Source organism: Nothobranchius furzeri, chromosome 15 (genome assembly GCF_043380555.1).
Source record: "Nothobranchius furzeri strain GRZ-AD chromosome 15, NfurGRZ-RIMD1, whole genome shotgun sequence".
Lineage (NCBI taxonomy): Eukaryota > Metazoa > Chordata > Actinopteri > Cyprinodontiformes > Nothobranchiidae > Nothobranchius > Nothobranchius furzeri.
This window is the reverse complement of record NC_091755.1, coordinates 45,347,767-45,362,556: the sequence shown is the minus strand read 5'-3', so window position 1 is coordinate 45,362,556 and position 14,790 is coordinate 45,347,767. Positions and strand designations below refer to the sequence as shown.

Below are 14,790 nucleotides of genomic sequence, written 5' to 3'. Positions count from 1 at the left end.
GGGTGAGGAGCTCGGACATTCGGGAGGGACTCGGAGTAGAACCGCTGCTCCTCCGGATCGAAAGGAGCCAGTTGAGGTGGTTTGGGCATCTGGTCAGGATGCCCCATGACGCCTCCCTGGGGAGGTGTTTCGGGCATGTCCTGCCGGCAGGAGGCCCCCGGGTCGACCCGGGACACGCTGGAGATGTTACATCTCCAATCTGGTCCGGGAACGCCTTGGGGTCCTGCCGGAGGAGCTGGTGGAGGTGGCCGGGGAGAGGACAGTCTGGAGCACCCTAGTTGGGATGCTGCCCCGTGACCCGGACCCGGATAAGCGGAGGAAGACGACGAATATATATAATATATAATTTTTAATAGAGATAAAAATGGCACATGCGATCATATAAAATAAAATAAGTACATTTATATTTTAACAATATACAGTAGAGTAAAATAGATTTAGCTAAGTACAGAAATGTTTGATCATATTATTGACAAAAAGACAAAGTTGACTCATCTGGTTAAATAAAAGTAAATAAATAAATTGACAGGTCCACTCGGAGCCGCTAGGTGGCAACTGAGTAGAAAGCGAGGAGGATGCACCGCCCTCGGTGTAGAGCAAGAGACGCGGCAGATACCCCACCTTCGATCAAGGTAAGCGAACAAAGACTGACATGACAGACGGAATAAACCACTACTAGTTAGCATGGCGGACTTTTAGTTTAGTTCTGAAGTTATTGTTGACTGTTTTCCACCGCATGAAGGTCAGTTTGCACACAAAGACCTCGGGTAGCAAACAGCGTTTACTTGCTAACTTTCACTTAGCTGTTGGCTTAAAGAACTTCTACTTGTAAGACTTGTTTAAACGTATGAGGAATTTCCGGTAAAGACTGTCAAATTAAAAGTCCACTTTATGATTATGCCTTTAAGTCATTGTTGCTTTGTCGAGGGGAGCTTTATTTTGAAAATATTTCCGGCATTGTCATTACTTCTCCGGACTAGCTTGATGAAGCCAAGAACTTTAATAGCTAACTAGCTAGCTGAGTGCTGTTAGCGGGATAAGACGTTTGTTTACGAACCTGAAAGTTAGGGAAAAGTAAAATTTATTATCTCAACAGGAAACCAGGTAATGTTTAACTTCGTGGGTTAAGGACTTTAAGGGATTCCTTCTAATGAAAGTTATCTAACTGCGGCATTACATTCCAACCGAAACTAGCTACGTTTTTTTTCAGGGCTGGTTAGGTCAGTTTAGTGATTATTTAAACTTCCCCTCATTGTTTGCTTTTTACCACCGACTTGTGACTTAATGTTTAATTGAGCAGGAAATAAAACACTTTATTCAAGGTAATTTTGACTTTGAAACACACCCAGTTTAAGTTTAGACCTACTTAACAGGGCAGACTACCTTTTTGCGTTCATGCAAATGTTATGAAGATGTTTTACAGAAGCCTCGGGGATGGGCTGCTAGCTTTGAAGTCGTGGATTCAGTCATTCAAATAGCCAGTAAACTACCAGTGTGAATGTAATTGTTTTTTATTATTTTTATTTTTTTTGTGTTTCCTCGTTTCAAAAAGTCGTTTGCACATAGTAGTAAAATGATGGCTTTTACGTGTTGGTGAAATTGATTCTGAATTAAAAAACCTGCGTCATCTGAAGCTGCTTCTATCCTTTTTGGGATACCTGCATCAGAGCTGGCGCATCCAAACGACTTAAGTATGATTAAATAATTCTGTTGTTTACTGCATTTATCAGTTGACACAGCATTGCTCAATGGCTGCCTTCCTCTTCTTGTTTTAGCCAACCGTTTTCTCATCGTTTAGTTCCAGTTTTTAAGTTCAGCCCAGGTTCATTTTAACAGAGAATTGTTGCTGCGAGCTGGAGCGTGCAGCTTGTTTTCTTTCTTACAAACCCCCTGGAACTGTTTTGAAGTTGACCTCAAGAGGGAAAAAACCCCTTAAAGCTCTATCAGTGTAATCAAATCATATTAAACCTTTTTAAAAAACCCTTCCAGGCAGGTGATCTGTTAACTTGAACAGCTCTGATGCTCTTTAGAAATGTCAGACTTGCGTTTGTGTAAAACGGATCTTGTGACGCTTCCAAGAAGCTAAGAGGAATATTTTCAGTTTTTGGAAGTTTAAGTTGAGTCTGGCTTCACTACCTGGTGCTCAAAAGGTGTAGTCTCTCATTTTCAGGTTTAAACTTCCAAGAGGTTTATTTTTAATATAAATGTTTAGATATGTCGTAATTTTTCTCAGGTATACGTTAGATGATAAATTAGCTTTTTGAATTCAGATCAACTGAAACACAGTTTCATTCCTCGTATTTCTAAAGTTGTTCATCAGAAACTGGACAGATGGAGAGAAGAAGATGTTATTGTTCCAGTTGTGTGGCGTAAAGCTGGGATTCAACCTGTCATGTAACAGGAAATGAACCTGAACTGTCCATCTATCGTTTATCTTCCACGGATATGTAATTTAAGGCTGTAATTTAAGACGCTGCCTGCTGTAATGTTGTATGAGGGCTTGGATTGAAAACGTCAACCGTCTGCCTATAATTACCAGATGTATTATTTATATTTACTGCAACACAGTTTAAGGGGGGGACAGGAAGTTCTGATCACTTTAGTTTTGGTTTTCCAGACAAAGTATGGCGATGACTGGCCAGAGCTCGTTCTCCTCCATGAGTAACCACACCAAGGAACGGGTCACCATGGCCAAAGTGACTCTGGAGAACTTCTACAGTAACCTGATCGCCCAACACGAGGAGAGAGAGATGAGGTAAAACTACTCTGATCATTTTGTTTCCAGAACTAAAAGTTTAAAGGATTTTACCTGCTTGAACATTTAAAGTAGCTGTTTTTCTTCTTGGCTTGAACTCTGACAGAGCCCCGAACAGAGCAGGTGCAGGATTTATTTAAATATTTCTAAACATTTTATTGTTCTATTTGACATTTTTCCGAACTGATTGGTGAAGCAGCTCTGGTTGTTTTAACACGCTGAAGTCATCAACCTGACGTTGGGATTTGTGTTTCTGACTGGAGGATGTGGGTTGTGTCACGGTGAAGTTGGGGCAGGACCGTTTCCTGCTGCGATGAGTTGCATCACAGATTACTCACAAGAGTTGAAACAACAGGCAGCTGGACTTCTCCTCTTGGAGGACGTTTTGCCTCCCATCCTAAAGCTTCTCAGGGTTGGAAGTTCTCACCACAGTCGCATTAACGTCAGCCCATCATGTGACTCATTTGGACCATTATTGTTCTGATGCTAACACACGTGTGGTTTTAGATCACGTGTTTAAGGTGGTACTGCTTGTGAAACCACCCGGTGAGAAAAGTCCAACTGTTGGTTTCACACAGATGGTTTAATGTTGTTCAGCAGAAAGCACTATCACTGTCCTCAGAGGAGCGTCTCTTGTCTCCGAGTTGTAGGAGGACAGGTGAGTGTTGACCTGAGGAGCTGTTACGTGTCACTAGTGAGGAAGTCTGACCTGCTCAGCTCTTGTCTGGGTCAGCCAGTCTCTGTGGAACAATGGGGACATGTTCATCTCCATGCTGGAGAGCTCAGATAGCGGTTCCTGTTCCTCTTGGTGGAACTCTCGCTTGTCTTTGACGTCCTCCTTGGTTCTACTTCTTCAGTTTGACCTAGAACCCAGCTGTTGTCTGCTTATCAGAACCCGTGGCTCTGTGTTATTCCCCCGTGGACTCCAGTTCTCCTTTCCATTTCCACTGTGGGTGGAAGTGGGAACCATCTGTGTGTCAGCAGGTGTCTTTGGTGCGTTGAGTGGACAACAACAAGAGGGTCATTAAATAAAAGTTATGAATTTATTAGATCTAAAACGAGAAGTTGGATAATTTTACTGGATTAGATTTCCTGCTGGAAGGAAGGCTTGACCTTTCCTGGGATTTGGTGGTTTTTAGCTTGGCGCTTAATCACAGCTAGGAACGTGTGTGTGAGTGCAAACACACTTTATTCAATTATGTGTTAGACTCACACATCAGTTGTGTTTGTGTTTAAGTATCTTCTTTAGTCTTAAATGGCTTTTCATGATCTAAAGGTGTGTGTGTGTGTGTGTGTGTGTGTGTGTGTGTGTGTGTGTGTGTGTGTGTGTGTGTGTGTGTGTGTGTGTGTGTGTGTGTGTGCGTGTGCGTGCATGGACATTTTGCTGGTGAAGCACCCTAACACTTGGTCTTAAAGGTATGGTGTAAATTAGCTTTTACTTTAGGTTAGGGTGTGTGTGCGTCCTACACACAGAGGGTCGTTACCCCCTCAGCATCCAGAATGATAACGAATCGCTGGGCTGATTCTATCCGACCAATCGGAGGCTCCCCCTAATGGTAGGCGTGCTTTTGAGCCAGCCAGTCAGCAGTAGGCATGTGGGCCCTGTTCCACTCCAGGCAGACCTCCTCGAGAAGAGGACTGGAAAGACGTCTGTTGGGAAAATTCATGGCTTCCTAAATGCAATTCAAAGATACTTTATTAATCCCAGAGGGAAATTAAGAGTTTCAGTACACACAGTTTTGAGAACACTCCCAACCCGGTCCAGGCGGGGTGGAGCGGATGCGAGTGTGTAAGGACCACAGGAGTCCAGATCCTGTCGTCTGAAGCTGGCTTGTACTGAAACAGGTGCATCTGAGCTTTTCCCTCAGAGAACGACTTGGAGAGCATTTGTTCCCGTTACAGACCACTGCAGATGTGCTGATTAAACAAGTGAACCACATCTTAAATTGTGTCACCAGGCAGCAGAAGCTGGAGAAGGTGATGGACCAGGAGGGTCTGGCTGATGAAGAGGTGAGCTCCTGGATCACGCTGACGTCTGTTATTGTTCTGTTCAGTTTTAGTGATTCTTACTCAGCCACGAGTCGTTCATCACGGCTCTGAGACCAGCAAACGGTCGACAGTCTGGTGCTTTTACAGCAGATGTCTGAAGAAATCATCTACGTGTGTACTTTTAATCTGATATTGAAACTGATTTAATCTCAGAGCTGAGATTCAGTCAGATGCATATGTGAATCCGCCCGTCCACACATCTTTAGTCTGAAACGTGGACACAGTCAGAGGAGTTGGTTTTATTATCATATTTAGTCATTTATTAGGATTCATCTGTGGCTGTAACGCTGAGAAGTTTGGGATATTTTAACAGTGGAATACGTTTTAGACTTTCCGGAGTGTCGAATGTCTTCCCGATGACTTCCTCCTTCATAATAATAATAATAAGACCACCTTTCTCTTGTTTCTGCCAGAAGCGACTCCGCCGCTCCGAACACGCCAGGAAGGAAACGGAGTTCCTGCGCTTGAAGCGAACCCGACTGGGTCTGGAGGACTTCGAGTCCCTGAAGGTGATTGGTCGAGGAGCTTTTGGAGAGGTAAAATCTTTGTTCTGATTTAATCCACACAAGCGTTTTAACCACGTTTGTGGTCACGGTGCCTTCAGAACGCAGAACATGGTTGTTCTCTAATGAAGATGGGATCACAGGAAGGGAGGATGATAAAGCAGCTCTTCTGGAGCACAGTGTTGGTGTTTATGTCAATAAATACCTAAAGGAAACATTCATACAATCCCGTACATTTGTTGTATTCCATAATAACCAGACCAGGGGTGTTTACCGTGGCTCTATGGATTTTATACACGAGTAAGGAATCATCAGAGTTTGTGTATAACCTCGTAATATTTTATCATACATACTTTATTGTATGAAATAATCTGTTATTATGACCAAAGTTTCTAACAGAGGATGAGACGAACATGTTAGATTTTAGTGTTGTTAGCTGATAAAATCATCACAGGAAACCTGGTCTTTGGGTTTGATTTGAATCTTCAGGTCCGTCTGGTGCAAAAGAAAGACACGGGTCACGTCTACGCCATGAAAATCCTACGGAAAGCCGACATGCTGGAGAAGGAACAGGTGAGACGGACGTTTGTCCACACCGGCGTGTCTGTTGGACGAAGGTAACGTACCGAGTCCTCCCACCTGCAGGTTGGACACATCCGAGCCGAGCGGGACATCTTGGTGGAGGCGGACAGCCTGTGGGTGGTCAAAATGTTCTACAGCTTCCAGGACAAGATGAACCTCTACCTCATCATGGAGTTTCTTCCTGGAGGTGAGACCAGCTTCAGGGTCCTAACCCTTCAGGGCCTCGTTCTGGTGTCGCTGGTAGAGACGGCTGTGTCTTCAGAGCTGAGAGCTAACGCCACTCTGCTGCAGGAGACATGATGACGCTGCTGATGAAGAAGGACACGTTGACAGAAGAAGCGACTCAGTTCTACATCGCTGAGACGGTTCTGGCCATCGACTCCATCCACCAGCTGGGCTTCATCCACAGAGACATCAAACCAGACAACCTGCTGCTGGACGCCCGGGTGAGACTCGTCTCCATTTAAACCCGTTTAGAAATCCCACCCTCAGCTGGTCTGTCTGAGCGCATCGTTGCCGATAAAGTTTTATGTTCAATGTGTTCTGTAATGTGCAAAAGAAAGCTTCAGAGAGAAGTAACTGAAACATGTAAAGATCATCCAGGTTCATCTTTATACCGTGGAGCATTGACCTCTGGTGACCCTTTGGTGTGGTTTAAAAAGTCCCAGCTGTTACAGATGAGTCGACTGTAATTAACAAAAATTAAACAAAAGAAAAATGTTGTTAAATATCCTAAAATCAAGGCGACGACAAATGTAAGTCAGTATCAGGTGTCTATAAATAACCATAAGGTCTTAGTAGAAGGAGCCCATGTCCACACATGTGGGGGAGCTCAAAGTCATCCCAGGAACTCGTGTCGGGAATAAAGTCAAAATGTTTTCAGGATAAATTTAAAACATGGATTCAAAAAAGTAAAAATTGAGGAAAGAGCCCGTGTCCTCTTTCCAGGAAAAGGAAGTCATGCATAAACTATGTTTAGATGTTATTAATACAAGGTGCTGGTGGAGCAGGGGAACTTCCTCTAATCCTTCACAATAATAGCCTCAAACATATATGCTTACCACACATCTCACCTGAAGCTCAATAATAAATCCTGATTAAAAACCAGAGAGCAGGATATATGAACTCTTTAATCAGCTGTTTGGAGGAATGTAGCTGCTGTTGCATCGTTTTTGTTACGTCAGATTTTGTTACGTCTGCTTTTGTTACGTCATCAGTCGTTTTTGTTACGTCAGCTTTAGTTACGTCTGTTTTTGTTATGTCTGCTTTTGTTACATCTGTTTGTGTTGCGTCTGCTTTTGTTACATCTGTTTGTGTTGCGTCTGCTTTTGTTACATCTGTTTGTGTTGCGTCTGCTTTTGTTACATCTGCTTGTGTTACGTCTACTTTTGTTACATCTGCTTGTGTTACGTCTACTTTTGTTACATCTGCTTGTGTTACGTCTGCTTTTGTTACGTCATCAGTCGTTTTAGTTACGTCTGATTTTGTTACGTTTGTTTTTGTTACGTCTGCTTTTGTTACATCTGTTTGTGTTGCGTCTGCTTTTGTTACATCAGCTTGTGTTACTTCATCAGTCATTTTTGTTACGTCTGCTTTTGTTACGTCTGTTTGTGTTACGTCTGCTTTTGTTACATCTGCTTGTGTTACGTCTGCTTTTGTTACATCTGCTTGTGTTACGTCATCAGTCGTTTTTGTTACGTCTGTTTTTGTTACGTCTGCTTTTGTTACATCTGTTTGTGTTGCGTCTGCTTTTGTTACATCAGCTTGTGTTACGTCATCAGTCATTTTTGTTACGTCTGTTTTTGTTACGTCTGTTTGTGTTACGTCTGCTTTTGTTACATCTGTTTGTGTTACGTCTGCTTTTGTTACATCTGCTTGTGTTACGTCTGCTTTTGTTACATCTGCTTGTGTTACGTCTGCTTTTGTTACATCTGCTTGTGTTACGTCTGCTTTTGTTACATCTGCTTGTGTTACGTCTGCTTTTGTTACATCTGCTTGTGTTACGTCTGCTTTTGTTACATCTGTTTGTGTTACGTCTGCTTTTGTTACATCTGCTTGTGTTACGTCTGCTTTTGTTACATCTGCTTGTGTTACATCTGCTTTTGTTACATCTGCTTGTGTTACGTCTGCTTTTGTTACATCTGCTTGTGTTACGTCATCAGTCGTTTTTGTTACGTCTGTTTTTGTTACATCTGTTTGTGTTACGTCTGCTTTTGTTACATCTGTTTGTGTTACGTCTGCTTTTGTTACATCTGCTTGTGTTACGTCTGCTTTTGTTACATCTGCTTGTGTTACGTCATCAGTCGTTTTTGTTACGTCTGTTTTTGTTACGTCTGCTTTTGTTACATCTGTTTGTGTTGCGTCTGCTTTTGTTACATCTGCTTGTGTTACGTCTGCTTTTGTTACGTCATCAGTCGTTTTAGTTACGTCTGCTTTTGTTACGTCATCAGTCGTTTTAGTTACGTCTGATTTTGTTACGTTTGTTTTTGTTACGTCTGATTTTGTTACATCGGTCGTTTTTGTTACGTCTGATTTTGTTACGTTTGTTTTTGTTACGTCTGTTTTCGTTACATCATCAGTCGTTTTTGTTACGTCTGCTTTTGTTATGTCATCAGTCGTTTTTGTTACGTCTGATTTTGTTACATCAGTCGTTTTTGTTACGTCTGTTTGTGTTACGTCTGCTTTTGTTACATCTGTTTGTGTTACGTCTGCTTTTGTTACATCTGTTTGTGTTACGTCTGCTTTTGTTACATCTGTTTGTGTTACGTCTGCTTTTGTTACGTCATCAGCCGTTGTTGTGACGTCTGATGTTGTTACGTTTGTTTTTGTTACATCTGAGTTTGTTACATCAGTCGTTTTTGTTACGTCTGATTTTGTTACGTTTGTTTTTGTTACGTCTGTATTTGTTACGTCAGATTTTGTTACATCGGCCGTTTTTGTTACGTCTGATTTTGTTACGTTTGTTTTTGTTACGTCTGCTTTTGTTACGTCATCAGTCGTTTTTGTTACGTCTGTTTGTGTTACGTCTGCTTTTGTTACATCTGTTTGTGTTACGTCTGCTTTTGTTACATCTGTTTGTGTTACGTCTGCTTTTGTTACATCTGTTTGTGTTACGTCTGCTTTTGTTACGTCATCAGTCGTTTTTGTTACATCTGTTTGTGTTACATCTGCTTTTGTTACGTCTGTTTGTGTTACATTTGTTTTTGTTACGTCTGTTTTTGTTACATCATCAGTCGTTTTTGTTACATTTGCTTTTGTTATGTCATCAGTCGTTTTTGTTACGTCTGTTTGTGTTACGTCTGCTTTTGTTACATCTGTTTGTGTTACGTCTGCTTTTGTTACATCTGTTTGTGTTACGTCTGCTTTTGTTACATCTGTTTGTGTTACGTCTGCTTTTGTTACATCTGTTTGTGTTACGTCTGCTTTTGTTACGTCATCAGTCGTTTTTGTTACATCTGTTTGTGTTACGTCTGCTTTTGTTATGTCATCAGTCGTTTTTGTTACGTCTGATTTTGTTACATCGGTCATTTTTGTTACGTCTGATTTTGTTACGTTTGTTTTTGTTACGTCTGTTTTTGTTACGTCTGATTTTGTTACATCAGTCGTTTTTGTTACGTCTGATTTTGTTACGTTTGTTTTTGTTACGTCTGTTTTTGTTACATCATCAGTCGTTTTTGTTACATCTGCTTTTGTTACATCATCGGTCGTTTTTATTACATCTGTTTTTGCTACGTCGTTTTTATTACATCATCAGTCGTTTTTGTTACGTCATTTTTGTTACGTCTGTGTTTTGATATGCCAATTTTTGTTACGCTTGTTTTTGTTGCATCATCAGTCGTTTTTGTTACGTCTGTTTTTGTCTGTGAGTTATCGGATTGCTCCTAACGTGTGGTCATGTGCTTTCCAGGGTCACGTGAAGCTTTCCGACTTCGGGCTGTGCACGGGGTTAAAGAAGGCTCATCGTACGGACTTCTACAAGAACCTGAACCACAGCCTGCCCAGTGACTTCAGCAAACAAAGTCAGGCAGCTGCACTCACCCACATGTCCCGGTTTAGGCTTTGATGTTTGAGTCAGACGTGCGGGCCAGGACTAGGCGTGTTGTTGCTTCTCCAGTTAGAGTTAAACCCAGTTTAGGCAACAGGAATCCTTCCTGCAGATAAACATGTTTATAGAAGGATTGATTAGATTTGTCCTGCAGGAATGGATCAGCTGGTGAAAATCTGAGATTATTTAATGCAGAAAATAAGTTTAATGCCCGATGTGTGTTTACCAGCTACTGAAGTCTCATTTCTAACTTCCTGTTATAACAATAATTATTCTTATTGATGATGGTATTAATGGTAAAGGGTATCATGCTGATGCATTTAACGCTGCTAACACTCGCCCACTTCCTCTCCGCCACGGTTCTGGTCTCACATTCCCACAAAACCTCCACTGAAGTGTTTTTTCCCAAATCGGACAAGTTTGGATGTTCTGCTGAAAACTTTGTGTTTGGTGTAAAATGCTGGAAGCGTGCAGCAGAAGTAACATGTCACCCTGTCTCACACACACACGCACACACACACACACACACACACACACACACTGAGCCGTGTGGTTTCTTTGCAGCCTTTCAGAACATGAACTCCAAGAGGAAAGCAGAAACCTGGAAGAGAAACAGGAGGCAGCTGGTGAGTCTGAGCGTATAAATACACCATGAACACACCCAGGTTCAGCTTCAAAGTAAAACTTTCATTCAGAACCAGAAGATCAGAGATGTCTAGCTAGTTTTCCTAAATGGGACGGTCAAAAGTAGCGCTGACTGACCGGTTGTTTTTGGACCGAAATTCCAATTTTAAATAACGAGATCCTGTGATCATCAAAGCTTTGCGCTCATGACAGAACCAGGATCTCTTTTAGACATCCAGGGGTTTGCCCCGCGTTACCGCGGCAACAGCCAACGCGGGGGAGGGGGTGCACCGGAGCCGAGCCTAACCCCTGGATCACATCAGCCGCGAAGGCTCGTGCTGTGCAGCCATCGTTTTGGTGTGAGCTCTCATTTTCTGCGTCAAGTCTGGCAGGAAGTCCAACCAAAACAAAAGAGGCAGGCCGGTAAATTTAACAAAATAAAGGCATTTTTCAAAGTAAAACACCACGATTCATAAAAGTGATCATTTTTGTGTATCTAAACAGACTAGAGAGATGAACACACACACACACACACACGGGCGTGGGGTGAGCAGATGCGCTCGTCGAGCATTGTCGCCTGATGTGAACAGAGGAGCAGCGCGGGAACTTTGCGAGCGATTCGATTTTTACTTGGGCCTCGGCTCCAGTGTGACCTCAGTGCGTTAGAATATTTCTGACGCTAGTTCCAACAAGCGGGTAAAACGTGTTTCATGATTTCAGACGCTTCACGAGCTCGTTGGAAAAGAATGAGTAAATTAGCTTCAGATTTTTATGACTTATATAAAATTATATATTATTCTATATTAAGAATATTGTGTTGAAACTTGATTTGAACTGAAATCGAAATTTCTCCAAGAAAAGTCGCACTTGGATCTTTTCCTAGAATGGCTCAGGCCCGGTAAAGAGGACGATGTGGGTTTCAGTCGGACGCGTTTGTGGAGTTCTGCTCTAATCCTGTTGGTGTTGGATCCATGAACCGGACCTAACCCCGCCCTTCTCCTGCTGCACACAAGGATTTATTCTAGTGAACAAGTGATTTTTAATCTGACATGAAGGTCATCTCAGCATAACCTCACGTTCCTGCTCCAGGCTTTCTCCACGGTGGGAACGCCGGACTACATCGCTCCAGAGGTCTTCATGCAGAACGGATACAACAAGCTGTGTGATTGGTGGAGCCTCGGGGTCATCATGTACGAGATGCTGATAGGTAACCAGAGGCAGCCTTCAGGAGCGCCGGGTCGGGCCGGTTCTGGTGCTAAACGTTGTGCTGGTTCTCCAGGTTACCCTCCGTTCTGCTCGGAGACGCCTCAGGAGACCTACAGGAAGGTGATGAACTGGAGAGAGACGCTGACGTTCCCTCCGGAGGTGCCCATCTCAGAGAAGGCCAAAGACCTGATTCTCAGGCAGGAAATCACCTCAGCCTTCAAAATAAATGCTCCTCAGATTTATGTACCACCCTGCAATAGCTTGGCTGTTTCTCTTCAGGTTCTGCTGTGAGGAGGAGCATCGGATCGGCGCTGTGGGGGTGGAGGAGATCAAATCCAATCCTTTCTTTGAGGGGGTGGACTACGACCACATCAGGTCAGCGCTGGGTTCTCATAACGGATCAACAGGAAGTGATGTCGTGTTTTCACTGACGGAGGCTTTGATTATTTTTAAAGGCTGATTTAAATAAGTTTCAGGCACCTCTGTGGCCGACTGCCGCCGCCACTAGACGGAAAAAAGGACCCGATTTATTTAATATCGTAGCGGCTGGCCTGTTTGGAGCCTTTGGCTGCTTTCCTCCACCCAGACTTCCTGCTGGGTGTTGATCAGATCCTGCTTTTCCTAACCCAGCGTCTGTTCTGCTCCAGGGAGAGACCTGCTGCCATTCCCATCAACATCAAAAGCATCGACGACACGTCCAACTTCGACGAGTTTCCCGACTCGGACATCCTGACGCCGACAGGTCTGCGTCCCGTTCCCGGTTAACGTGTGTCGTGTGATTCCTGAAGTCACGCGTGTTTCTGTTCAGCAGTCGCTCCCGTTTCCAACCAGACGGAAGTGGACCTGAAGAACAAGGACTGGGTCTTCATCAACTACACCTACAAACGCTTCGAGGGGCTGACGGCCCGGGGAGCCATCCCCTCCTACATGAAGTCGGCCAAGAGATGAATCCCGGCGGTTCTGGTTGTGGTGAGCGGAACCGCCGAGACCCGGGAGGATCCGCAGCGCCGAGGCTCGTCTCCTCCCGTTTGTTTTATAGGAACGTCACAGAAACCTGCTGCTTTCACTCTGATGCTTCTGAGGGTACTTCTCCTTCTCCACACCAGCCTGAACTGGGATCAGCGGGAATTTCCTCCTCCTGTTCTGGGTTTAGAACCAGCATCCTTCCCATTCCCTCTAGCCCAGCAGCAGTCGGACGGATCCTCCGAAGCCCCCCAGCCCCGTGGACTTTTCAGCTCAAACCAGGTGCTCTTCCGGGATTCTGTCCAGATGTTCCTGCTGTTGGTTCTGGTGCCCCGACCAAAGACCGGTGCTGATCCACGACTCTTCTTCATCTTCCTCTCCCTCCTTTTTCCAACTTCCTGCTTCTACTCTCCCGGTTGCTCCCGGTTGCTCTGACGCATGTGAGAACAGGAGAACAAACTCCGGTCGGGTTAGGTGTTCAGCGGTGACGGCGCTCCGGTTCGGCTCCGCCCCCGACCCGTTTATTTATTTTAACGATGGACGCTGCGTTCTTTAGATTAGTTCTGTTTTAAAGTCTGAGCGGAGAAAGTCGGTTTGGGAGTGGAAGGCATCACCGGGAACGCTGACGCTGACTCATCAGCAGCCTGGTCTCTGGGAGCTGCGGGAGCGTCGCGGTGCGGACCGGAAACCGCCGGCTGCTCGGTAAATAAACTCGTTAGAGCTTTAAAAAGGCTCGACTTCTTTTAAAGGTTTGATTTACTGAATCGTCTTTTTAACGGATCGGATTTGAGTTTCATCGTGAAGTTTTTTTTACCCAAACCGTACACGTCAACAATAAAACAGTTGATGTTTGTTTTTAACGTTTTAGTTTAGTTACTTAGCCCGGATTACCCAGCATGCATCAGGAGAGAAGTCACGTTCCCGCTACCCGTCCCGGAGCACCGTTGCCGTCACTGAGCCCGATCGCCTCTCCGGGAAAGTGCACGTGTTGATTTTAGAGCAGCTGAGGTCCGGTTCTGATCCACAGGGCTGAACCGGTTCCACTGAACACCAGATCCAAAATGCTGTCGTTTCCAATGAATGTAACGGAACTTTGTGCAGATTTAGTTTTTAAAGCGCGGAGTCGGAGCAGCGCTGCTGGGAATGAAGCTGGTTGGGCAGAGCGATAGGAACACCTGGAAGCCTGTTTCTGCTGGACGGAACCAGCAGGGTTTGGATCCATGAGGAACTTTATGACCACAGCAGTGGCGGTGGGGGCGGGGTCAGTGGAGGTGGGGGCGGGGTCTGAGTGTTTTCTATGTATGATGTAGATGAAGAGCAGCTTTCATGTTTTAGAGAAGCAGACACTTTTTTATTTAATGTTTACTTTGCTGCGTGTGTGCATGTGTGTGTGTGTGTGTGTGTGTACGTGTGCTTGTGTGTGTGTGTGTGTGTGTGCGTGTGTGTGTACGCCGCGGGGTTTGGGAAGCTGCGTGTAGATTATTTAAACCACTGCTCTTTGTAACGTGTGGCAGATGTTTTATTTGATGCTTTTGGACAATGAATTACTCTGCACTTAAAACCGATGTGTTGTGTTTATTCCACCGGGATCAGAGGGAACTACAGCCAGGATCTCTCCGGTTTTCCAAGGGTCTGAAACATGCAAGTGTCAGCCTCTACGATGGCCTGTGAGGGGCCGCCGTAGAGCCTGACACAGACATATATATTGATAGACCCTCTATAGGGAGCCTAAGTCTCCTCCCCTTCCGGTCGGCCCATGGGTCCAAGGGCGCCCCCAAGTGGTGGCCAGGGGTGGCCATGGCCACCACTAGAAAATTGCTGGCCCCCCCAGGAAAACCCAGTGTTAACAAATCATATTAATGTTCAGTCAAACCATATATTGATCTTGTTTATTCAAGACATAATTGTAAAACAAAATAAAAATATTACGATAAATGAGTAAAGAAAAAATCAGAATAAAGAAATATACATACCGTAAATCCTCTAATATTAGCCTGTATTCAATTAACGGCCGGGTATCATATTTTGGCCGGTGTCTGAGTCGGCGGAGGTGAATAATGGCC

The 14,790-nt window shown here is 44.3% G+C and overlaps 1 protein-coding gene across 4 annotated transcripts; it reads left to right on the top strand.

Moving 5' to 3' along the window:
- Positions 1-232: 232 nt before the first annotated feature.
- On the top strand, positions 233-14,288 carry stk38a (serine/threonine kinase 38a). Of its 4 annotated transcripts, none has more exons than XM_015968689.3 (14): positions 233-632; positions 2,618-2,755; positions 4,714-4,765; positions 5,218-5,340; positions 5,797-5,880; positions 5,953-6,076; positions 6,181-6,335; positions 9,797-9,908; positions 10,499-10,560; positions 11,648-11,765; positions 11,838-11,961; positions 12,044-12,139; positions 12,412-12,506; positions 12,576-14,288. In XM_015968689.3, the coding sequence occupies exons 2-14, from the start codon at positions 2,625-2,627 to the stop codon at positions 12,710-12,712; spliced, it is 1,413 nt and encodes a 470-aa protein (XP_015824175.1). In that variant the 5' UTR covers positions 233-632; positions 2,618-2,624; the 3' UTR covers positions 12,713-14,288. The 4 variants fall into 4 exon arrangements, with proteins under 4 accessions (XP_015824175.1, XP_015824172.1, XP_015824174.1 ...); XM_015968686.3 differs by having other exon boundaries at positions 12,573-14,288; XM_015968688.3 differs by having other exon boundaries at positions 626-742; positions 12,573-14,288.
- The last annotated feature ends 502 nt before the right edge of the window (positions 14,289-14,790 follow it).